This window comes from Anser cygnoides, chromosome 11 (assembly GCF_040182565.1).
Source record: "Anser cygnoides isolate HZ-2024a breed goose chromosome 11, Taihu_goose_T2T_genome, whole genome shotgun sequence".
Classification (NCBI taxonomy): Eukaryota; Metazoa; Chordata; class Aves; order Anseriformes; family Anatidae; genus Anser; species Anser cygnoides.
Genome location: NC_089883.1, coordinates 13,018,055 through 13,040,249, shown reverse-complemented (window position 1 = coordinate 13,040,249; position 22,195 = coordinate 13,018,055). Strand labels below are relative to the sequence as shown.

The following is a 22,195-nucleotide window of genomic DNA, read 5'->3' as shown; positions in this document are numbered from 1 at the left end:
CTCGGGCTGCGCTCTCCGCGTAAGCCTCCTCCTTGAGAGCAGCTCTTTGTTCAGTTCTGGTAAGATTATAGCCCCGTCCTCCTGTGTCCCTGCCGTTGGATATATTTGCCCCTGAGAATAGATACCCTCTGTAAATATTTAGTCACAGAACTCACGTGTGGCTAGCTACCAGGGTAAGCATGTCGGATTAATTAGAAATTTAACTTTCATGCAAATACACTTCTCCATTTCTCCCCGTGAGTTAGAGGAAATGCTTACTCTGCCCTTTTCAGGATGTGGGCTTTTTGACAGCCTTTAACATATCCAGCTTGTAGGAAAACGCTTTTAGAATACAAAAAGGAAAGGATTTGGCAGGAAGGCAGCTGTAAAAATTCACCAAAAGCTATCAAGGACACCAGAAGCCCCTCCAGAGATCACAGGCGTTACAGCGAGAGCCCGAAGTCTCCCTAAAGAGACAAAAGCAATTCAGAAAAGCCCGACTGCCCTCCAAAGAGGGGAAAAGCCGGCGCGGGGAGCAGCCGGCAGCTGCGCACGCCGGTGCTGCGTCTCGGGCAGGACTCACCTTGGGGAGCCGTGATGATCCTGGGGTTCACCTTGGAGCGCCCCGCCGCCCGCACCCCCAGCTGGCAGGCACACAGGGCCACGAGGAGGGCGACCAGGGACCTGCTGCCCATTTTCAGCGATTCGGCGAGCTGAGATCCTGAGCTTGTGAAGCTGACAGCCGCATCGGTTGCCTTATACAATAGAGTGGGTAGTGAGGAGAAGAGCCAATGAGTGGCAGCGGAGGCGGGGACTGTAGGACTGAGCAAGCCCTTTCAATTTCTTTTTATTTTTTTAAGTGACTCTTTGCTGGTGCTGGATCCTCAGCCCCTGGTACCTTCAGGCTTTGCTGGAGTTTTTGGTCCTCCTTTCTTTCAGCCCCACTTCTGGGAGGGAAAGGTGGGAGTCTGACGGCTTCGATCGCCCTCTTGAAAAAGCTGCAGCTGGCCCACAGCCTGCAGTAAACTCAGAAAGCGAAGAGGCTCATAGCAGGAACATTAAGAGCAGGAACGTTGAAGTTGGTATAAATGAAGTAAGAATGAAAATACGTGTATGAGAAAGCACGAGAAGCAACAGCAGACCCCAAGGGTGCAAACACTGCTAACAAAGGGTGCTGCTCCCGTACTTAGGGGACGCGAGGAGCCCGGACAGCCGCGCTCTGACACCGCAGCAGGGGCAGCTCACGGACAGAGCGCCCTGCTCGACCCGCGGGAGGATGCAGCGAGGCTGCAGCGGATCTCACGCATCAGCCTTTTTGCTGCTAGCCCTATGAGAAGATAATAACAAAGGATCAGTCCTAACGACACACGAGATGACCCTAAAATTTGTCATCACGGGTCTGGTATTCTTCCTGACACAAATACCAGAGACACGACGACAGTGTCCCTCGGTGTCAGCGATCCTTGCTAAACCAGTCAAACTCACATCCCGGAGCTTACGCGTGTATGGGTGAGAGCGTGGGAGTGACTGAGAGGATGAAATCCTCTTACGAGCCGCGGTGAGTACATATTCCCTTCCCTAAGACCCTGCCCTGACTTCCGCTCCGCTTCCCTTCTCTGAAAGGAGGAGATGCCAAGCACACCTTGTGGGGCCAGCCTGCCGCAGGGCTGCGGCGCGGCCTTTGGGAAGTCACTTTGCTCTGCCAGACCTCCTCTCGCCATCAGGAGGCCAGCAAGGGCTGACAGCCTTTGTGGAGCGCTGCGAGGTTTGTTAATGAGAAGAGCAGGGAATTACGCACAAGGAAAGCAAGGTCGGACGTGACCAGAATAGGAGAGCCCCGTGGGGAACTCGCAGGGCTGAGAGATGCAGCTGTGCTCTTCAAAGTCCGTATTGAAGCTAGACCCAGGGCCGCTCCGCACCTGACGGAGATGAACAGTGGCAGTGCGAGGGGGCATTTTGAAGGAAGCAAAAAAAATTAATGAGCCAGCTGCTTGTGAATTTGTAAGGACCCACAGGAATTTCCCTCCAAGCCGAAGCATGGGGTTTCAGCTCTTTCTTTAACCAAATATCTGCTTGGGTAATTACAGCGTGATAACGCACACATCATCTCTGGTTTTTCACTTTTGGACATGGTGATTCCCAGCCTTGAACCATTCTGCACTGCTGCTCGCACCGAAGCAACTGCCCACTCTGCCCCAGAAGCGGGTATTTCTTTACCCACCCCGGTGCCCCCAGAGGTGCTAACCGCCCTTCGCACTTGCCTTCTTGCGGTAAAGGTCAGAGAAGGCTTGCTGAAAAATGTGTAATCCATTAAGGCTCTTTCACACAGTCAGGAGTGAAAGAGAAACATCAGGGCACCATTCATAAACCAACAGCCGAAGCCGTACAACCCATGCTGGCTCCTTAATAAACTCAGAGAGCTGGCATGTTGTACCTACCCCAAATTTAGGCTACCCTATTAAAGTTGCATACATTATCTGCTTTGTCTTTCACGGCCCGACACAGTTGGTGGGCCGAGAGACTGGCGTTCAACTCCCACTCTCAACAAAGTCACCACGTGGTGACACAGAGGGGTTCTGATCAGAGATGAACTGGGCGAGTTTCTGCCTTATTAGAGCTGTAAATCCTTTGCTTTGCCCTTTGCCTTGCCTCTGACTAACAAAGCTTGGTACCCTGCATGGTTAGCTTATAGGGTTTTTTTCCCCCCACCTACAGCTAAAGACAATGCTCCTGTGTATAAAATCCAGCTTCCAACTCCCCCACGAGTTTGGAAACGTTCACTCCATCTCCTGTGCCACCGGCTGAGCCACCCCATGAGCGCGACCGCGCTGTGGTCCTGGATTCAGACTGATGCTGCAGCACCCACACCGAGCAGGAAACTCGGCAGACAGCTTGCTGCACGCTCCTGTTACGTGGGATCGCTGTGCTGGATCTTAACTATCAGGGCTTCACGCCTGGAGATAGGGGAAGGCTGACAAATCCCCAGGAAAAAGGTCTTGGGGTAGGCCAGGCCAGTTCCAACGCACAGCAGTCAGCCCCAGCAGTCAGCACAGTCGGGTGCTTGTCCTCAGCCCCTGGGCTGCAGGAGATCACACATGGTTAAACACAAAGCTGCCGAGCCATCTCTGTGGGTCAGCTCGCCAGCAAAGGAGCCCACAGCAAAGGAAAGAAAAACGTGGTGGAACACGTAAGCACACACAAGCATCCCACCCAAAATGCTGATTACATCTCTCTTTAGATCAACAGGCCTCATTAAAACCGAGCGTTCACCCCAACGATTTATTGCTCCCCCCAGGAGCTACAGCTCTCTTCAGGATCCCTCCTCCTCCTCCCTGCAAGCACCCTCGGTGCAGCAGCACGATTGTGATCAGCTGGGGTGAGCCTGACTCACATGCACAAACACCCAGTCGCTGCACAGGACGTTACAGCATACAGATGAGATCTGGAGGCTGAAGGGAGCAGCCTCACGCTGTGCCATGCATTGAGAAAATAACCCACCAATAAGTCACCCCAGGGCAGAGCTGCCCTGCAGAGAGGTACGAAGCAGCACGGAGCAACGCTGCATGCTTGAGGCTGGATGGAGGAGCAGCCAAGCTCGTAGACCTGCTTATCCCCGTGAAAACCAGGCGAGATCTTCTCTCTGCTGTGCCTTCTCTTCCAGAAAGCTAACAGGCGTATCTCGATCTCTGGCTGTCATCAGCTGTGACAGCTTCAGAAAAGAGCAGAGGAGCATCTTTCCGAACGTGGCACTAAGGGCTGAGGACATTCACCAGGACAGTCGCTGCTTACGCATGTGCTTCCACACTCCCTCCCTGGAAGAGATTGGGACTGCTAATCTGCATGTGTTGGCACAGAGACCCTGCTGCAGGATGGGCTGATGCCCCATGAGGCTGGGACACAAGTGTAAATGACCATTCCAGAGCCTTGGAAGACCAGAGCTGCTACGTTTTACCCCTTGTATTTCACCTTTGGGAGCAAGAAGACTTAGAAGCAGTGAATTTGAGAGGAAAAAAGTGAAATTCCACTCTCTGTTTCTTTTGGCACAGACCTACAGGACTTGCAGTTCTTGCATAAATCGAGATGGAAAAGCAGTAAAGTGGATCATTTATCAATAAGCTGCCACATTCTGATTTCAAAACATACAAACCACCCTCCAACTCACATTCCTTGCAGACAGCCGCAGTGGTCACCAGCGGGGCAACCTCAACCACCGCCTTCCAAAGCTGCAGCCCTGACCTCAGCCTCTCCAGCACAGTGTTTTGATGCAAGCTCAGCTCCATCTCTTGAAGCTGGACTGAACCAGGTGGTATACCCCCAGCTCTCCGTTCTGCCATGATGCTGAACAACAGCCCGGTAATCTGCTGCCCTAGGAAGGGTCACCAAAGGGGTGAGAAGAACCCATGTGCCACCCTCGGGGCTTTAAAATCAGCCAGAGGAGGAGCCATGTGCCCCTGGGCAGCTTTTCTCTAATAGATTTACTCCTTGACTTGCCAAGGGAAGCCTGCGGCACAGTGGTCTCATACTTACCTCCTCGGAGAGAGCCACAAAACTAGCTGGTTTGTCCCTTCTTCGGTGCTTTCCCTTCTGCAGCATGGGGCCCCTTGCTGAAGAAATCCCAGTGGCTCATCCCAGGCCAGTGCTTCACGACACTACTCACTGACCCAGCAGCTTGCAGAGGTCTTGCCTCAGGAATGGGCACAAATTAACTCAGCTCCACATGACCCCAAAGCACACCTCAGCCTTGTCACTAAAAGGCAGCCATTTGTCTGGCAGATGTGTCCCAACGTGATGCCCATCACTTTAACAAGCAGTGCTGTTGACGAGCAGCTCAGTGAGCTGCTGATGAAGCAGGAAAGCAAGCAAAACAGCAAGATACACATCTCCTGCTCAGATTGCCAAGATTGTGCACGCCCCTCAGAAGTGGTTTTAGGCGGTTAATAGACCTTCGAATAGTTCAGCTGGAAGGGACTTTCAGAGAGCAGCGGGTCCAACTGCCTGAACATGTCAGGCTAACCAAACATTAAAGCAGATTCGTGAGGGCATTGTCCAAGGCTGACAACACCCCAGCCCTTTTACCAGTTCTGTTGCCCTCTTCTGGATGCTTCCAAGGACCACCTTGGAAGGACGGTACTTTTAAAAAGGATGCTTCCATCCTTTCTATCTTGGAGCCCAGAACTGCACACAATATTCAAGGTGAGGCTGCACCAACGCCGAATACAGTGGGAGAATCACATCTTTTGACGCAGTGCATGATCCTTCCCATTTGGAAGGGAATTAAAACAAAAAGAACAAACAAGTTGCTTTGGTGAGATTGATCTGCTGCAATTCCACCACGAGAGCTGCATATTGATGTATTAACGTTGCACAGCGTGCCAGCTCTGTCTGCCTGCGAGGGCCCTGCAGGCCAGACCGTTTGGCTTACCTGGAACTCCTGGCATTTCTTTTTTTGGACGCTGTGCTCCTCTGCTTCCTGGAAGAGCCTGGATTTCAGGGCAGCATTGTGTCGTGCTCTCCTGCAGGAATGGCTGTGTTTCAGCACTTGGCAAGCAGACTCCTTAGCAATTCCAGTTCCCACTTCTGCTTTGAAAGGGTCTGTCCTAAGGGTCTGACACCCACCGCCCCATACACGAGCTTAGCAGAGCCCTTTATCAGCCCTATTAGACCCCCAGAGTCCTCTTAGTTATCCACAAGTTAAGATTCCCGCTCCACAATCTGCTCTCCCAGCCCCTGCCATAATTGGGTTGGGGTTTTAGTCTGTTTTTCTCTGGGGAATCAATGCAAATCACCTGGCCCCCAGGAAGTCACTTCAAACTACTGCTGGGGAAAAAACACCAAGAGAGTCTCTTACAAGCTGGCCAGACACGCAGGATGTGCAGGCTGCTCAGGAAAGAAAACTAATTTAAGGATATTAAGTGGACCTGGTGTTCAAGTACTTTTAAGCACTTATTTCTGTCTTGCCAGGAACTGAGAGATGTCTGAGATGTTCTGCCTCCCCCGATCCTCCTTCCTATCTTGGCCTCTGCTCGAGGACCCTGGGCCAAACGATGCAGAAGGTAGTCAGCAGTTCAGCACTGTCTTTGGCTCTAAACTCAGAGCCTGTCTGGTCGCACAAAGGCTCGGCACCACAGATGCTCTGGTTTCTCTCTCCAGATCCACCATCTCTTCCAGCAGGAGAGTGGGAACAGCTCAGGATCTCACCATGAGCTCGACCTTTTTGACTTTTTTTCCCTGTGACCTGTCAAAGGTTGTCAAAGGGAAGAGCTCCCCTGTCTTCCTGCTTCCCATCTGCCCTGCCTTGCGTAGGATGTGTGCCCATCACCTGCTTCCTGGCTGTTACAACTCCACGATGTTCCCACACAGCTCATTTGGGAAAGCAACTGGAGGAAGCCCTAAGTGACCAAGTCACAGCCTTTGGGAAGGAAGGAAGAGAAGAGTAAGAAAATGAGGTGGAGGAAGAATAAACAGACATCTGATTGCCCAGCCCGACACCAGCTGGCAGGATCCACGGGATGATCAAATTACGCATAACGAAGATCCTTTGGGAAGCATTTTTGAAACATTTAATCAGAGGGAGCTGCGCCCCAGTAAGGAATCCTCCAGGGACAGGACGGCCAGCCTCCTCCTCTTCCCTGGAACTGGGCCGTAGGCAAACAACCCAATTAACACAGAAGCAAACGGTTTGAAGTCTGCTCTGCAGGATGTCAAGGTAGCACGCTGAGCGTTGCTGAGGGATTACAGAGCTCTGCTGTCATTAGCAACAGTATCTCCTTTACAGATTCAATGGCAATTTTCTTCTCAAGTGCCCAGCTCCCCTTATCACCTGTTGCCACTTCAGTGCCCACAACAATTCCAGGCTGTTTCCAGGCACCCAAATATCCAGCCTCAGAGCTTTACCACTGCCACAGCACCACCACCCCTTGAGTCTGACATGCAAGCAGTTACCTGTGCACCTCATTTCCTCCTTCCACTTGCTGAGTGCCCTCTTGGGTCAGATCTTCGCACAACCTGCGGCTAAACTGCAGGACTCCTTGCTGCAGGGTGACGTGGGAGCTACCAGCTTCTGCGTTCAAAGAGAAAAGAACAGTTCAGCGGGGCCTGTTAGTTATTTACACCCCCATTTCTGGCTCTAAAAGCCTCTGAGCCTGGGACCAGTGGATGCTGGAAAATCTACTAGAGGTGGGCCTTTCTTTGCTCAATCTGCTCTCAAGTGGGGTTTTTTGGCAACTTGTGTTATTGGCATTGCAGGAAGTCAGGGAATTCTGGCTCTGCTCCTGCACAACCCATTTGATGCTTTTATCACCCCTGGAGAGGGGTTCCATCGCTCTCCAGCTTCTCCCTCAAACTCAATACCTGAGCTAATGCGCCCTGCAGAACCGAGCGGATCATGCTTTTAAATCAGGAGCGTGTTTGTTTCAGTGAAAGGGAAAAAGATGTCTCAAAATTACTTCAGGACAACCGTTCTGCTTACTGACAGCCTGGAACACCCAGAAGTCAGCCACAAAGACCGTGTGGACAGAAACACTCCCCCCAGTCCCTGGGCTCCCCCTAACAGGGATTCTTTTTTATATTATTATCACTACTACTAAGGTTTTTGTTTGTTTTTTAAGTTTCCAGGTTCAGTTCAAACAGACGAGCCAGGAAGCTTCAATTTCAAAGCCAGTAGCTCGGCCAGCACCTTGGCCTCAAAGGATGGCTCAGGGAATGTTTATCTTCTTCCCTTTGAACTTCACTTGTTGTTTACTGTAATCCAATTACGAGCGACCTCCCAAAGCAGAACTAGAACTGCACGCATGACGTCTGAGGGCTATTTGTAAACCTTTCTATCTATAAATTAGAATGTTTATAATTACAGAAGTAAATATTAGGAAATACATTTCAAATACATTTCATGGTGTGACGTTTTCAGTATACTTCTGCTTCCACCGAGCTAAAATAGAACCAGTGGCCTTTGAAACTCAAATGTTTTACTGTGCTGTTTCCCAGTAAGCATCACAGGGTCTTCATCTGCACCAAGTACAGTTCCCTAAAAAGATGCTTGGGTGATTACAGCCACAGAGGTCCCCTCCTGCCGTTCCTAAAGAAGAACGTTGTCTTGTGCTAGGAAAGGGGCTGAGTCCCCCCTACTCACAGGACACACGCTGCTGGGCCAGCTGGGCCATATCGCCCGTCCTGACTCTTACCTGACTCCTGACCAGCGCTCCGATCATCGCGTTCCCGGAAAGCCTGCCTGAGGAAGAACGAGACCAAGATTTCGTTACTGCCAAGGAAGTCCCACAGCTCGTGGCAGTCAGCAATTCCTGCCGCCCCTCTTCCCTTTGCCTTGGCCTCCTCGGTGAGACTGTTGAGCTCCCCCAGCGGCACAAAGCTAACAAGAAGAGAAACCAAAAACAACTCTGTGTTTCCCGATTCTTCAGCATTCCCCACAAGAACAAAGCCGAAACCAGCCAGGAAACCACCAAGCCCTTTGCAAATAAAGCAAGCCCATAGGCAAGGGCTTTGACAGAAGTTTCCTGCTGCCGTTCACGACGTGGATGTTTCCTGCCTGGCTGCCCAAGGTTATTCCCTCCCTAGCAAAGCCTGCACGAGATGCTGCATCCTGGGCAAAGCAGCGCTGGAGAATGTCACCTTCAGCAATGGTCTCAGCTGGCGTGTCAGACTGTAGCAGGGGGCCAAGGTGCGCACCCCACACCGCATCTGGATGTGGGGAGCAGAGGATGGCGCTCCCCAGCTCAGCAGACACCCATGGCGAGCGGGGATGTTCTGGCAGTCAGTCCTCCAGCTCCCAGCACAGCACTTAAATAAGACTCAGCACCACTAAGTCAGGAGACCGGGGCAAGCAGTGAACCCAAACCTAAGACCACTGCGTTTCCCAAGGACACAAGAGCTCTGGGAGCAGTTTGGGCAAGATCTGACCCCACATTTTTTTGCGGGCCAAGCTGGGCAAGGCGGTGATGCTGTTTTAAGGTGCATGGCTGCCTTCCCTAGGCACGGGTTTGGTTATCGGGCTCCTTTACCAGCGTATCCCTGTATGAGTCCTGCAAGCAGGGGACACTCAGAGCCTGTTTGGCTGGGGGAGCACAGAAGAAACATTCATTCCAAAACATCACAGAGGCATACGGGAGAGTGAGGGGAAATCTTTCTCAACCTAGTCACATGAAGCCAGAAACCAAGGCTGAGGAGCTCGAAATGAGGAGCTCGGAATTTTGGAGGTTTAACATCTGATCCAACAAACCACCCAAGCATGCTCGCACCTAAGAGACTGCGCAAACATTTAATACCTTAAATGTCAGTGTCTGCTCCTGGTAGAGATCTTGCTGGTTATTTTCACTTCACACAGGGGAAGGCTCCAGCGTCACTGTGAAAGCACAGGAAGATGAAGGTGGGCAGTCACAGGCTGCGGTACAGCAGAAGCCGTCATGGATGTGGAGCCTGGGAGATTCTGCTTCGTCAGCTTTACTTTCTTGCTGCAGAATCACCCTCCCACAGCACCGCTTTGTTCCTCATGGAGACAGTCAGCCCAGGACTGTCTTTGGCAAAAAGAAACAAGGCAGACGGGCAAAAAGCCATCAAGGTGGCCAAAGCAGAAGAGAAGGGCTCATCTGGTGAAGAGTCTACGTCCCAGTCAACCTGCCAGCCCCTGCAGGTGTCCGTGACACGCCAGCATTGATGGTCAAACACTGGAACAAACAACAAGATTACCGAAACACAGGAGTACAACCAGCTGCTGCCATCGCTGCTGAAAACACCCGCTGCTGCCGCTTCCCTTGTCAGTTCCACTGCGAGGTGAAGAGGGAACCGAACCAAAAATTTCTCTTTGATGTCAGAAGCAGAAAGTCCCTAATGAAAGCACTTACGTCGGGGAACTGCGGCCTGACCTCCACCCCTCCCGGAGGGTCAGCCAAATGCTTTCAGCAAACACCTTCCATCTGCTCCCACGGCACAGCTGCTGAGACGCTCAGGCCACAGGCGCTGGCTGACGGCTGCGGTGCGGGGAGACGAGGCGGCAGGCAGGACACGGACAAGCTGAGCCCCAATGGGACCGGCTGCGCCGCTAAGCCGAGCGCTGAGGCCGTGATGAGAGCTGGGGCAGGAGCGGGGACACCAAGGGAGGACCGCAGGGAGCAGGCAGGTGGGAGGCAGCTCGTTGCAACTTGCTCGCAAAGAGCACAATCTGTTGAGCTCCAGCAAGTTGGTGCCTCGCTAAAGCTGCTTTCTCAGCAAGATATCAGCATCTCCCAGCGCTTCCAGTTCTGCCCCATACCCCGCTTAGGGCTCCAGCAGCTGGAGGAGCCGGGGCAGGCTCAGACAGACCTCGCGCTGCATCCAAAGCAGCTGCCTCCTGCAGCCTCCCCCCGGGCCGAGGCTGAGCTTCCCCTGCACGCAGCACCGCTTTCAGCTCGGGGCTGGGAGGCGGGAGGCAGTCGGAGCAGGCGGGGAGGCCGCGCTCACCTGGCTGCCGGGGGGTCGGCGATGAGGCACTCGCAGCTCCCGCTCGCCTCTTCCAAGAGCCTCCCGCATCAAAGTTTCCCTTCCTCCCCCTCCATCAGCAGCCCTGCAGGGCCCAGGCAGAGCCTCTCTTCCCCTCCCTGCCTCTCTAAATTTGCCTGGCTGCTGAACATTTCTATTCTAGGCAGGGACAGGCGAGATGAGGGAAGCGAAGCACACGCATCAGTCGGGTTGCGAACGACATCAGTGCCAAGTTCTCTGCTATATAGCCGTTTCAGGCAGAGAACGCGTCTGATGTGGTACTCCGAGCCAAGTAACATGATTTGCGAAAGAAATAGAAAGAAATCCTCTTTATGCAAAACCTCCAGGCGATTCTCAGCTACCTGGGAACACAGGGGAAAGCAGGAACAGCCCATATAATGGAAAAAAGCTACTTTATACAAAACATTGGTCAAAGAGATCAAATCATAATAGCACGGGAGGATAAAGGAAAAATGTGGGGACACCACCAGCCCCGAGCTGTTCCCAGTCTGAGCTGAGAACTAGCAGGGCACAGCCTAGCAAACAAGCCAGCCCTGGTCCCAAAGCAAGTCCTGCACGGGTCTGGGGGGTTCAGGACAGCCAGCTCCAGCACCGCCGCGACATCTGCGATACAGCTAATCCCCAGCTAGCCTCGGGAGGATTCGGGGCTGACGGCAGGGCTCATCTCACAGCGGGAAAGGGAGGGAGGATGCTGGGCATATGCCACCCATTCCAGCAAAGCAAAGCGTGAAGGCACCAGGGATGGGAACCAATTAATCTGTTCTCAGACACGCGGAGTCACGGCCGTCATCTGGAGCGGGTTCCCAAAGCAGGTGGTGAGAGCCGTGTCCGGGAAGGGTGTATCGAGTCAGGAAAGCCGTCCGGCCGACCCTACGATAGCCATCAGATCTTATCTCCCACATATTGAAAAACAAAGCCAGTCCCTCCCTCCTGGGAGGCTTAATCCTCTAGCCAGGATTAAATGATAAGCTGTCCTGGAGGGAATGATCCAGCATTGCCGGGTGATAGCCGACACTATCAGCAAACAATAACAGCACTTGGAAATTAGAGGGGCACACAGGTGGCCGGAAGGTAATGGATCGTTTTCTGCTGTCAGCCTCCCTACTGTCACACGGCAGCACCTGGGGCAGAGCAGCTCCCATTTTCATGCCTTATTAACCTTGATGGTACAATCAGAGCCAAGCCAGGTCTGCCTCTGGCTCCAGCTTCTCAGTTCCCATTAGCTAATTACAGGCCAGATCGTTTGATTGCCTTTGCAGTGCAGGTCCTGGGCACCTCAAACAGGGCACCAAGGACTAGAAGCCACTTTGGAAAACACCGGCTGCAGCCCAGCAGAGTAACCTGGGGTGTCAGAAACGAGGCGTCTCTCCCAGGCAGCACCGCGCACTCTTCAGCACCTGCCTCAACCCCCTGCCTCTGTGCTTGTCATGTTCTTGCTGTCACCTGGCGGTGGCCGTGAACTCCTGCACCACACCAACGTGCAGGACTGCACCAGCCGTGACCGCAGAGCTGAGAACAGCTGATACCGGCTGAGAACAGCTAAGTTTGTGCCGAAAAGGAGATGTGATGCTCCTTTGTGGCACCTTCTCTGAGAACATCTGTAGCACAATTGGTTTTTACAGGCCTAACTCACCGGAGGAGGGCTGGCAGGTAAGCTCCACGCCCAGCACAACGTTCTCTTAATAACGACGGGCCAGAGGTAGCACTCTGCTCTGTAGGAGGAGTGCCCTCTGCTGACACAGCCGTCCTGCAACAGGCAGATCCATTCTCCAGCGCCCACGACGCAACAAGCACACGCTGCCTGGCAGGTCTGGAACACACCCCGGGATGGATGAGAACCCAAACACGAGGCAGGTGAATACAGTCCCTTTAATGCAGTCAGGCACAGGGGAACCACAACGACAGAACAAGACAAGACCGAGGCACGCCAGGCGGGCAGGAACCAAACAGCAGGCAGGGGTACGCGTTGCCAGAACTAAGACCGCAGGACCGTAGGTGCCACGTCTCCCCAGCATACGAGAGCTGCCTCCGCATGCTGAGCAGAGCTCTGGGGTCTCATCTCTGGTGGGCAGAACGGGGACAAGGGGGAGACTGGAGAGAGGTTACCAGTGGAGCTGAAGGAACCGGCCTCGGTGCTCTCAGCCAGGGTCGCGCAGCCCACCCGCGAGGACAGGAGCCGCCGCCCCAACAGCTCCCAGCCCCAGCGCAGAGCAGAGCTGTGGGGCCGAGTCCCAGAGCGAGGAGCGTCACGGTGCCGCACACCGCTCCAGCCTCTCCTGCCCGAAGCTAGGGAGCCCCGCCAGCAAAGATGAGCTCCAGGGCAGCCTGGATGTCCCCTCCGGTGGCCTGCAGGGCCCGGAGGCTCAGCTCATCGTCGTGTATGCCCATGTCTCGCAGCTGCTGCAGCTGGGGTTGCCACTGGCTCTACGGACAGGAAACAAAAGAAGCTAAGGGTAGGTGCAGGAGTCCAAGCGGCAACACAACAGCCTTCACCGCAGCCCCCTCTGCTACGCTGGATTCTCCCACCTCTCTGACTCACAAGTGCAATGCTAAATGTGCAAACAGGTCTTGAACGTCCTAAATTTTGCTGAGCACACCCCAAATCCCCCAGCCCATCCCTCCCATTCCACCCAGCCCTTTAACATCGGTCTGCTGCGCCTCCTCCAAGCTCTTCTCCCCTTCCAGCTCGCTGTCCTGCCACAGAAGGCAGCTGGAAGAACCACCTCCACCCCGCAGCACCCAACGCCATGCGGAGCTTTCACGGGTCCCCAGAAGAGGGGGCTGAGACACTGACCTGCAGGCTGGGCTGCCCCGAGGCCTGCAGGGCGTGCTGCAAGGCCTGGCTGAAGAGGTCGTTGGTGATGGGTGTCCCTGACTGGACGCTGGATGACATCGGGGAGGTCCCAGAGGAGTGACCCTAGGAGGAGATGAGTTGGGCACGGCTCAGGGGAGCGCTCCCCCAGCCCGTCTGGAGGAGACCCCAGACAGAGGGCTCCCAGACCGAGCAGGGCTCGCTCTCAGACGAGCCAGCTCCGTGGTGCGGGACCCCCCCAGCTGCTGTACCTGGGTGCCAGGGGTAGGCGTGTGGGAGCTGCTCTCCGGCGTGCTGGCCAGTGCCAGCGCGGTCGCCAGCTCGCTCTGGGTGATGGGCCGGGGCCCTGCAGCCCCGGAGTAGCCGAGGGAGGCCGGGCGGGAACCAGAAGTGCTGCTGGACGGCGTCGATCTCGTGCTCTGCATGGAGAGAAAAGCGCCTCAGGCGTCAGTGTCCGTGTCCCGCTAAGGCCTAGCTCGTGTGCGTATTCCCAGGGATCTCTCCTCCACCGTATTCAAAATTCAAACATGGAACTTCTTAAAGGAAACACACCTGGCAATCAGACGTGTTTTTTTCCAAACCCAACTATAAAGCTGCTGAAGCTGGCTGTAAACCTTTTAATATTTCGTCCATCAGCTTAAAAACAAAAGACATTTATCTTCACAATGCCCCCGTGAGGCAGAGGAACTCATGCTGTTCTTGAGATAAGAGAGAGAACCTTTAAAGTCTTTAAGAGCTACGTGTTAAATGCATAAAGCAAGCCCCAAACAGCTGCCCCACCTGACCTGGCCTGTGAGTTACCTGGTGAAAGTCATCTTCGTCATCAGAGAGACCTTCAAACAGAAAGCCACCTGCAACAGGAAGAAGAACCACCAGATGCAGAGAACTGGGTGCTGGCAGGAACCGGGCACCGCATGAGAATCCCACAGAGGCCTTGGCCACGCAGCCAGGCCCAGCCCCAGCTACGGCTCTGGTTAAGCCCCTAACTTGTGCAGAACAGAGCCCGCAGCACTCTGCTACCCACAGTGATTACACGTGTGTGGCCAGGAGAGGCTCTGAGGTTGCACTGGACGAGATATGCCTCTGTCAACACAACCCATCAAACCACAACGCGCACTGCTCCTCGCTCAGGAACCCAAACTTCTTTTGCCTCCAGCCCGGGGAAGGCTGTGTGTCAGCCCAGCAGGGATTTATCTGCAGACGAAGCCCGCAGAGCCGCGTGGCCGCAGGCTGAACGCACCTGGCATGTCGCGGTAGGAGCCAGAGGACATGCCCCGGGAGGACGTCTCCGGGGCCGGGAGCGGGGTGCTGCCCGCCACCGAGTGCAGCACCAGCACGATGGCGTTCACCAGGGCAGGGTGAGCTGGGATCAGCCTGGAGGGAGGGTGGGAAAATAAATCATGTACGAGAGGAGGCTAAGAAAGCAGCAGCTTGATACTAGCAAAGAAATTAAAGCAGCAGCAGCAGAGCCATCCCCGCTGGCTGAGCCAACGCCACCTCAGATGCTGACTTTGGCTGCCCAGCAGCAAAATGTTCCCCGGCTCGCCCCCCACAGCCGGAGAAGCCTTCTCGGTCCCACTGCACACACCTGCTCTCCTGGGAGCAGCTCTGCTGGGAGCGACCAGACCTGGATTCGAACGCAGGGTCTGGAGGTGAGCACGGCCCAGCTCCCATTAAATACCCCGCAGCTCAAATCAGCAGTGGAGGAAGGCGCACATCAAAGCGTCAGCTCCCTCTTTTCTGCTGCTGAGGGTGAAGGGCCCTGTCCTGAATCTCTGCCCTGGTGCTCCTGTGCCGGCAGGCAGGAGCAGAACCGCTCTCTCCCACCCCGAGGGAAGCAGCCTGAACAACAAAGGAACGGCCCAGTCACTGCGCCAGCTTACGTGTCCAGCATGTTGGGGTCTGCAAACACTGAGAAGAGATCCTTGTCCTGCAGCACTCCTGGGAGGGACCAGGAAGCGTGACCAGTACGAGACAGGATACAAAATCCGCAGGAGACGGTCAAATCATGGGAAGAAAACAAACGAATTGTTTTCAGGAAGTGAGTCACAAAAAGACACCATAAATGCTCTATTACTGTTCTCCGAAACCTTTTGTGCCTTCCTAGAGAGAGGCTGAATCACAGCCACACCCCCGGGACGGGGCTTCCCCAGCAGATCCACAGGCTGTGCTCCAGCAGACAGCGATACTTTACGGCAGGATCAACCCTGACGCCCAGCTGGCTGTGAGAAGTTGCGATCCCATCCCATACGTCAGGGATTAAACACTCCTTAAGAGCTTATTTTAGTGTTTAAATTACAGTGTTTGTTTTATACCGAGGCCATCTTTATCTGGCTCTTCTCAGACCCTCTGGATGACATCTGGACTCACCCAAAGCAACTGGGTCGCTGCTGAGGCCAGGAGTAGCTACGATGATCTGATCCAGCGACTCCTTGTTCCCCAGCATTTTGAAGACCTGCCAGAGCAATCAGAAGGGATCAGCAGCGGCACACAGCAAGGCTCCACTCAGGGCCTTTCTTCAGCGAGGAAGACAGACAAAAGGCACCCAGACAAACTGCAGCCTCACTCACTGCATCTCTGTAGGCAGGGCTGCTGTGCAGGGCAGTGTGAAGGACCCGGAACTCCCGAACCGCTGCCACCTTATCCACGGGCTCTGAGAGAGGAAAGATAGCACTTCCAGCTTCCAGGCATACAAAAACATATAAATGTACCTTCCTACATGCACAGGAGGAAGTGTATTAAGGTAACGACCCTAAACTAACACAATTTATTCTACAGTTAGGCGCACACGAGCCTGGTTTTCCCTCGACCTAGAGTAACGAGACATTTCGTTCCTCATTCTCTGGCAACACCCTAAATCTGGCCACAGCCACGTAAGGAAGGGGTGCTCACTCGCCCCGTGACATGATTCATTCCCTAACTCTACCCCATCTGCTGCTGTGGGAGGTGGAGCGCACAAACAGGTCAGTTCCACCCCCAAACCCTGCACCAGCCTCCCAGAAGCAAATCCCCAAGAGGAGCCGAGCTGTTCCTCACACACCACCTCCTCCTCACCCGGTTTCTGATCGGGCTCGGGCCAGGACTTGCGCAGCACGTGAACAGTGGAACCCGACTGGATGCCATAAAAATCAAGCGTCTGGTCATCCCTCAGCTTGCGGCCACAGTAGATCAGATCTAGAGGAAGCGAAAAACATGGGAAGACAAATGCCTACAGCACGCTCGGAAAGGGCTCAGGGCCCTTAAGAACCGGGAACTGGGTGGGGACATCACCCTGCCCGCGGGGACATGGCCCTGCCCGCTGAGCTGCTTCATCACGACATGAAAAACGAGAGGAAATCAGAGCTGATATTCACAGACATGTCTTTGCTGCCTCCTTTAGAAGAGCTGAGCTCTCCCCTGTGGACACGCCGGTACCGGCAAGCTCTGCCAAAAGGCTCCTTAAGGAGCGCGCCGACCCCGCAGGAGCGCTGTGAGCCCCGCAGAGGCCGAACGCGCCGGCACCACCGCAAGGCGCTCAGGCAGCCACCGCGCAGCAGAGCCTCCGGCAAGCCCTCGGAGCACCATGCCACCTGCCCGGTCCCACCAAACCCCCCCTGCCCGGCCCCTCCAGCCCCGGGACTCCCCATCCCCGGGGCACGGCGGAGGCAGCAGCTCGGCGCCGCCCCCCGGCACCTACCGATGAGCTCGGGGTCGGGGACGGACTCCTGCAGCCTGCCGGTGATGAGCTGCTTGAGGCAGGAGATGCTGCAGCCGCCCAGCGGGCACTCGCCGAGCTCCGTCTCGGGCAGGCGCAGGATGGACTTGGGGGCCAGCGGCTGGTCCGCCAGCTTCACGGCGATGTGCCACTCGGGCAGCGCCATGGGCAGGCCCGGCGCCGCGGGGGGGGGGGGGGGGACGGCAACAGCGGGGCGAGACCGCCAACCGGCTCCGGAACCGCTCCGGAGCTCCCCGAGGACCTGGGAGGGCTCTGAGGGGGGTCTGGGGGGGGGGGGGGGTGCGGCCGGGCGCTGCGGGCCCCGGAGCTCCCCTCACACCCTGCCGCCGCCGCTTCTCTTCCGGCAACACCGCGCCGGAAGCGGAAATGCCCCTACCACCCCGCCGCGGGGAACCCTGGGAAGCGTAGTCCGCTAAGGGAGGCTCCGCTGATTGGTCAGCCTGGAGGGAAGGTAGAAGGGCGAGCCAACGGGAGGCCGGCTGGGGGTTTAAAAGCGGGACGGGGGCATAAAGCCACCTTTTGCCGCCCGGGGCTCGCGGGGAGGCGGGGGACCTGCGGCGCCTCCCGGCGGGGGGGCACTGCACGGAAACGGGGGGCTGGCAGCAGGGCCGGGGGCAGCCCCTCGCTCCCAGCAAGGCTCGGCAGGAGGGCAGCTGTCCCGGGGGCTGGGAGCCCATGGGGAGGCACCCCCGCTGCCCCTCCCAGCACGTGCACAGGCTGCCTCTGCAGCGCTGCAATAAACGGGTCCATCCTTTGCCTGCCTCTCCTGATGGAGGAAGCATTTCTGCAGGACAACTCCTCTTACTGAGGAAGTGTTTCTGCAGCACAACTCAACCCTCCCAGAGCAAAAGGAGCTGACCTCCCCAGGCTGAGGAGCTTCAGGAGCATCCGCTGCTCCACCTCATCGCCCTCTCCCAAAAAAGGAGAAGCTGCTCCTCTGACCCCAAAACCTGTGCCAGCCTGCTAGCTTTTCTGACAGGAAGGGCTGTTTACGTTCTAAAAAAAGCCAAGTTACCATGAAAGTCCAGAAAGGCTGCAAGAGCCACATACCAGTCAAGTTTTCCTTGCTAACAGTTCTTTAAATGGTTCGTGCCACAGACAGTGACACGGCGCAGTTCGCACAGCACCACTCCAAGTTCTGCTTTCGGAGGTTCAGACTCCAAGGCGGACACCCAGAGTTCAGTCTGAGTGCAGAGCCTGGCCTTACACAGCACCCGGAGCAAGCAGACCCAGACCCACCCTAAAGAAGGCAAGAAATACCACTGCATAGCTTTAAGACTAAGAAGTTTATTTGTTTTCCTACAAATAAGTCAGTTGTGACAAACCTAAAGGTGACGAGCCTACTTTAGTGTCATCCTATTAGTGTTACACAGGAAACGTGAACAACCCTCCCTCTACCTTCGGAGGGTCAGTACAGCTATGAGGAGGAGCTGCCAGCCCCGGAACCTCAGCCTGAGGGGCTGCTGCTGTTCCTCTGCTAAAAACAAAACAAAACCTCTAGTCACAAACTGGCCAAATCGTGGCAGGGCGGTTAAAACGCGTACTGCTCGTTACGTTACTACTCGGTACCTCACCGGATTAGGACATGGACAGTCAAACAATAGTGGTCCGAAGCGAAGGGAGAGCCCCCCGAAGACCTGCAACGCCTCCTCCCGCAGGGGGTGGGGGCGCCCCGGGTGGCTGCCAGCAGCCCCTCTAGAAGCACTTGCGGTGGACGATGGAGGGGCCGGACTCGTCGTACTCCTGCTTGCTGATCCACATCTGCTGGAAGGTGGACAGGGAGGCCAGGATGGAGCCGCCGATCCAGACGGAATACTTGCGCTCCGGCGGGGCGATGATCTTGATCTTCATGGTGCTGGGCGCCAGGGCCGTGATCTCCTTCTGCATCCTGTCGGCGATGCCAGGGTACATGGTGGTGCCGCCCGACAGCACCGTGTTGGCGTACAGGTCCTTGCGGATGTCCACGTCGCACTTCATGATGGAGTTGAAGGTGGTCTCGTGGATGCCGCAGGACTCCATGCCCAGGAAGGAGGGCTGGAAGATGGCCTCGGGGCAGCGGAACCGCTCGTTGCCGATGGTGATCACCTGCCCGTCGGGCAGCTCGTAGCTCTTCTCCAGCGAGGAGGACGAGGCGGCCGTGGCCATCTCCTGCTCGAAGTCCAGGGCGACGTAGCACAGCTTCTCCTTGATGTCCCGCACGATCTCCCTCTCGGCCGTGGTGGTGAAGCTGTAGCCGCGCTCCGTCAGGATCTTCATCAGGTAGTCCGTGAGGTCGCGGCCGGCCAGGTCGAGGCGCAGGATGGCGTGGGGCAGCGCGTAGCCCTCGTAGATGGGCACCGTGTGGGTGACGCCGTCCCCGGAGTCCATCACGATGCCGGTGGTACGGCCGGAGGCGTACAGCGACAGCACGGCCTGGATGGCCACGTACATGGCCGGGGTGTTGAAGGTCTCAAACATGATCTGCGTCATCTTCTCCCGGTTGGCCTTGGGGTTGAGGGGCGCCTCGGTGAGCAGCACGGGGTGCTCCTCCGGGGCCACGCGCAGCTCGTTGTAGAAGGTGTGGTGCCAGATCTTCTCCATGTCATCCCAGTTGGTGACGATGCCGTGCTCGATGGGGTACTTCAGGGTGAGGATGCCCCTCTTGCTCTGCGCCTCATCCCCCACGTAGCTGTCCTTCTGCCCCATGCCCACCATCACGCCCTGGTGCCGGGGGCGCCCCACGATGGAGGGGAACACGGCCCGGGGAGCGTCGTCCCCCGCAAAGCCCGCCTTGCACATGCCTGAGCCGTTGTCCACCACGAGGGCAGCGATCTCCTCGTCCGCCATGCTGACCGCGCCTGGGGGACAAGGGGGGGGGTCACAGAGCACCTCGTGGGGGGGACAGTGGGGGCCCTGCCCTCGTGTGCTGAGGGACCAGAGGGGGTGAGGGCACTAGAAAGGGCCAGGAGATGAGAGGGGGCACTGAGGAGACTCAAAGATGTGTCCTGGGGGTGCCAAAAAGGCATCAGGGTGACCTAACCCTGACCTAACCCCCCACAGCACGCACACCCTGAGGAGTCAGACCAGGCCACCCACAACCTCTACCTCTCCCCCCCCCCTCCAAAAAACTCCCCAGGGACACCCTCTTCCCTGCCCCCCCCCCCCAAAGCCCCTTAGGGATGTTGCCCCTTTCCTTTCCCCTCCCCAAAAAAAGCCTCAGGGACACCCCCCTCCCCTCTTTTTCCCTCAAAAAAAATCAAGGAAAATTTCTCTCCCCACCCCCACTCCAAATCCCCTGAGAGACATTCCCCTTCCACCTCCCCCCCCCCCCCCCCCAAAAAAAAACCCTCAGGGAAGCCCCCCTCCTCTCCCTCCCCCCCAAGCCCCATCAGTAAGCACTCCCCTCCCCCCCCCCCCCCACGAAGACCCCTCAGGACACCCCTCCTCCCCCTCCCCGAAGATCCGAGGGTCACTCTCCTCTCCCCCTACCCCCCAAAAACCCCTGGGGGACAAACCCTCCCCCCAAGGAAGGCCCCTGAGGGCTGCCCCCCCTCACCCTACCCCCGAAACCCCTCCAGGATGCCCTTCTCTTCCCCACCCCCCGCACGCCCCTCAGGGCCGCCCCCCCTTTCCCCCCAAACCCCTCGGGGCCGCGCCCACCCCATCCTCACTTTCTCCTCCGGCATTCCCCCCTCTCGCAGCCCCCCGCACCCCTCTGGTGCAGCCCCCAGCCCCACGGGCCCCCTCAGACCACAGAACAAAGGCCGGCACCGCCGCACCCACTACCCAACCTGTGCCGCCGCCGCCTCGCCTGCGACTGCCCAGCCCCGCCCCGCGCCCCACTTTTTATACCCCCGGAACCGGAAGCCGCTCCTTCCCCGCCGTTCCATTGGCCGTCCCGCCTTTCCCTCACCATTCCTCCCGCCCCTTCCGGGCGCCGCCGTTGCCTGGGCCGCACCCGGAAGCGAGGCGGGAGCTTCCGGTGCCGGGCACCGCCCCCCCGCGGCCCGTTTCCGGTTGGGCTGAGGCGGGGCGGGCCCGGGGCCGGGGGGGCGGCGGCGGGCGGGGCCCAGGCGGCGGCGGCGGCGGCGGCGGCGCGCGGGGGGCCCGGAGGGCCCGGAGCCGGCACGGCCGGGGCGAGGCGCAGGTAACGGCGGCGTGGCCGCGTGGGGGGCCCAGGGAAACGGCGGGGGGAGGCTGGGGGCCGGGGGGAGGCGGCACCGAGGGGGGGAGACACCGGGAACCGGGCGGTGAGGGGCCGGGGACCGGGGGAGGGGGCGAGCGGGGGCTGGGAGGAGGCCCGGAGCCGGGGGGGCCGCGGCTCCGGGGGGGTTGGGGCAGCCCCCGGGGGGTTGGGGCAGCCCGGGGGCACGGTTTGAGCCCCCCCAGTGCCGGTTGTGGCCGAGGCCCCCCCCGGGGGTCTCGCAGCTCGGCCGGGGCAGCCCGTCCCTGCCCCCGGGAGCCCGGCGCCGCCCCGCCGGGTGTTCGGGTTGTTCAACGCCCTAGCTTTGTTCAGCGCAGGAACGCTTCGGTAAGGAGGGTCGGGTGAAACCGCCTAAAATCCGCCCAGAATTGGGCGTGAGGAGCTGGGGGGGTCACCGGGGGGGTCACCGGGACCGTGCCAGGCCCTAAAGCGGGCGTTGAAGCCCGCAGCGGGCTCGGTGCCCCGCCGGCCCCCTTGCCGTCGCCCGCCCTCCCTCCCTCCCTCCCTCCCGCTATCACGACATGTTGCGAGGCCGGCGCCCGACCACGACGCCTCTCCCGCTGCTGCTCGGCGCCCAGAGCTCGGCTCCTCGGGGGGCCATCGAGGGTCGTGCGGGGTTTCCCCAAAAACCGCCATGGCCCCGCGCAGAGCTCGCCGTGAGCTGCCCCCAGCGTCGGGCTGCTTATTTCCCCGTTTCCTCCCGTATTTCCCCGTTTCCTCCCGTATTTCCCCGTTTCCTCCCGTATTTCCCCGTTTCCTCCCGTATTTCCCCGTTTCCTCCCGTATTTCCTCCCGTATTTCCCCGTTCCCACCTTTATCCCATCGCACGCGAGCCTCCGAGAGCTCTCGGATTCCCTCGGGGGCCCCTGGGAGCCGGCCTCCCTCGGGCTGTTTGCTTTAGGGCGAGCTGCGTCGGTTCCCAAACGGGGCCCTGGGAGCTCAGCCCGCTGCGGGGCCGCCAGGCTCTGCCGGGCCCGATGCACGGCCCCGCTGGTACGCAGCGGGTGGGAGGCGGCCG

At 57.5% G+C, this 22,195-nt stretch overlaps 4 protein-coding genes across 10 annotated transcripts in view; 1 reads left to right on the top strand and 3 right to left on the bottom strand.

Annotated features, from left to right (window-relative positions):
* SEMA7A (semaphorin 7A (JohnMiltonHagen blood group)) overlaps window positions 1–12,162 on the bottom strand; it is a 35,243-nt gene extending 23,081 nt beyond the window's left edge. Inside the window, exons 1-4 of one of the 5 annotated variants that reach the window (XM_067003907.1) lie at window positions 9,258–12,162; window positions 8,160–8,206; window positions 6,922–7,039; window positions 5,402–6,388 (exon numbers count right to left, since the gene is read on the bottom strand). In XM_067003907.1, the coding sequence (XP_066860008.1) occupies window positions 5,402–5,417 (16 nt within the window). In that variant the 5' untranslated portion in view covers window positions 5,418–6,388; window positions 6,922–7,039; window positions 8,160–8,206; window positions 9,258–12,162. Of the gene's footprint in view, window positions 1–562; window positions 1,466–5,401; window positions 7,040–8,159; window positions 8,207–9,257 lie in introns of those variants that run through there. The other 4 variants (XM_067003906.1, XM_067003905.1, XM_067003904.1 and 1 more) reach the window with 4 other exon arrangements.
* A 155-nt stretch (window positions 12,163–12,317) lies between these two features.
* On the bottom strand, window positions 12,318–17,198 carry UBL7 (ubiquitin like 7). Its single transcript, XM_067003913.1, has 10 exons — window positions 16,956–17,198; window positions 16,334–16,453; window positions 15,850–15,932; window positions 15,650–15,734; window positions 15,163–15,220; window positions 14,520–14,653; window positions 14,081–14,130; window positions 13,531–13,698; window positions 13,262–13,384; window positions 12,318–12,891 (listed from the first exon to the last, which is right to left on the bottom strand). Exons 1-10 carry the CDS (start codon window positions 17,137–17,139, stop codon window positions 12,754–12,756), a joined length of 1,143 nt encoding a protein of 380 aa, XP_066860014.1. The 5' UTR covers window positions 17,140–17,198; the 3' UTR covers window positions 12,318–12,753.
* A 1,063-nt stretch (window positions 17,199–18,261) lies between these two features.
* On the bottom strand, window positions 18,262–22,132 carry LOC106044233 (actin, cytoplasmic type 5). 2 transcript variants are annotated; one of them, XM_048081555.2, is made up of 2 exons: window positions 21,990–22,132; window positions 18,262–19,831 (listed from the first exon to the last, which is right to left on the bottom strand). In XM_048081555.2, the coding sequence occupies exon 2, from the start codon at window positions 19,818–19,820 to the stop codon at window positions 18,690–18,692; it is 1,131 nt and encodes a 376-aa protein (XP_047937512.1). In that variant the 5' UTR covers window positions 19,821–19,831; window positions 21,990–22,132; the 3' UTR covers window positions 18,262–18,689. The 2 variants fall into 2 exon arrangements, with proteins under 2 accessions (XP_047937512.1, XP_066860013.1); XM_067003912.1 differs by lacking the exon at window positions 21,990–22,132 and adding an exon at window positions 20,765–20,845.
* Window positions 20,969–22,195, top strand: part of ARID3B (AT-rich interaction domain 3B) — a 33,289-nt gene continuing 32,062 nt past the window's right edge. For both annotated transcript variants that reach the window (XM_067003908.1, XM_067003909.1), the window contains exon 1: window positions 20,969–21,120. The gene's annotated coding sequence lies outside the window, so the exon portion shown is untranslated. The remainder of the gene's footprint in view (window positions 21,121–22,195) is intronic.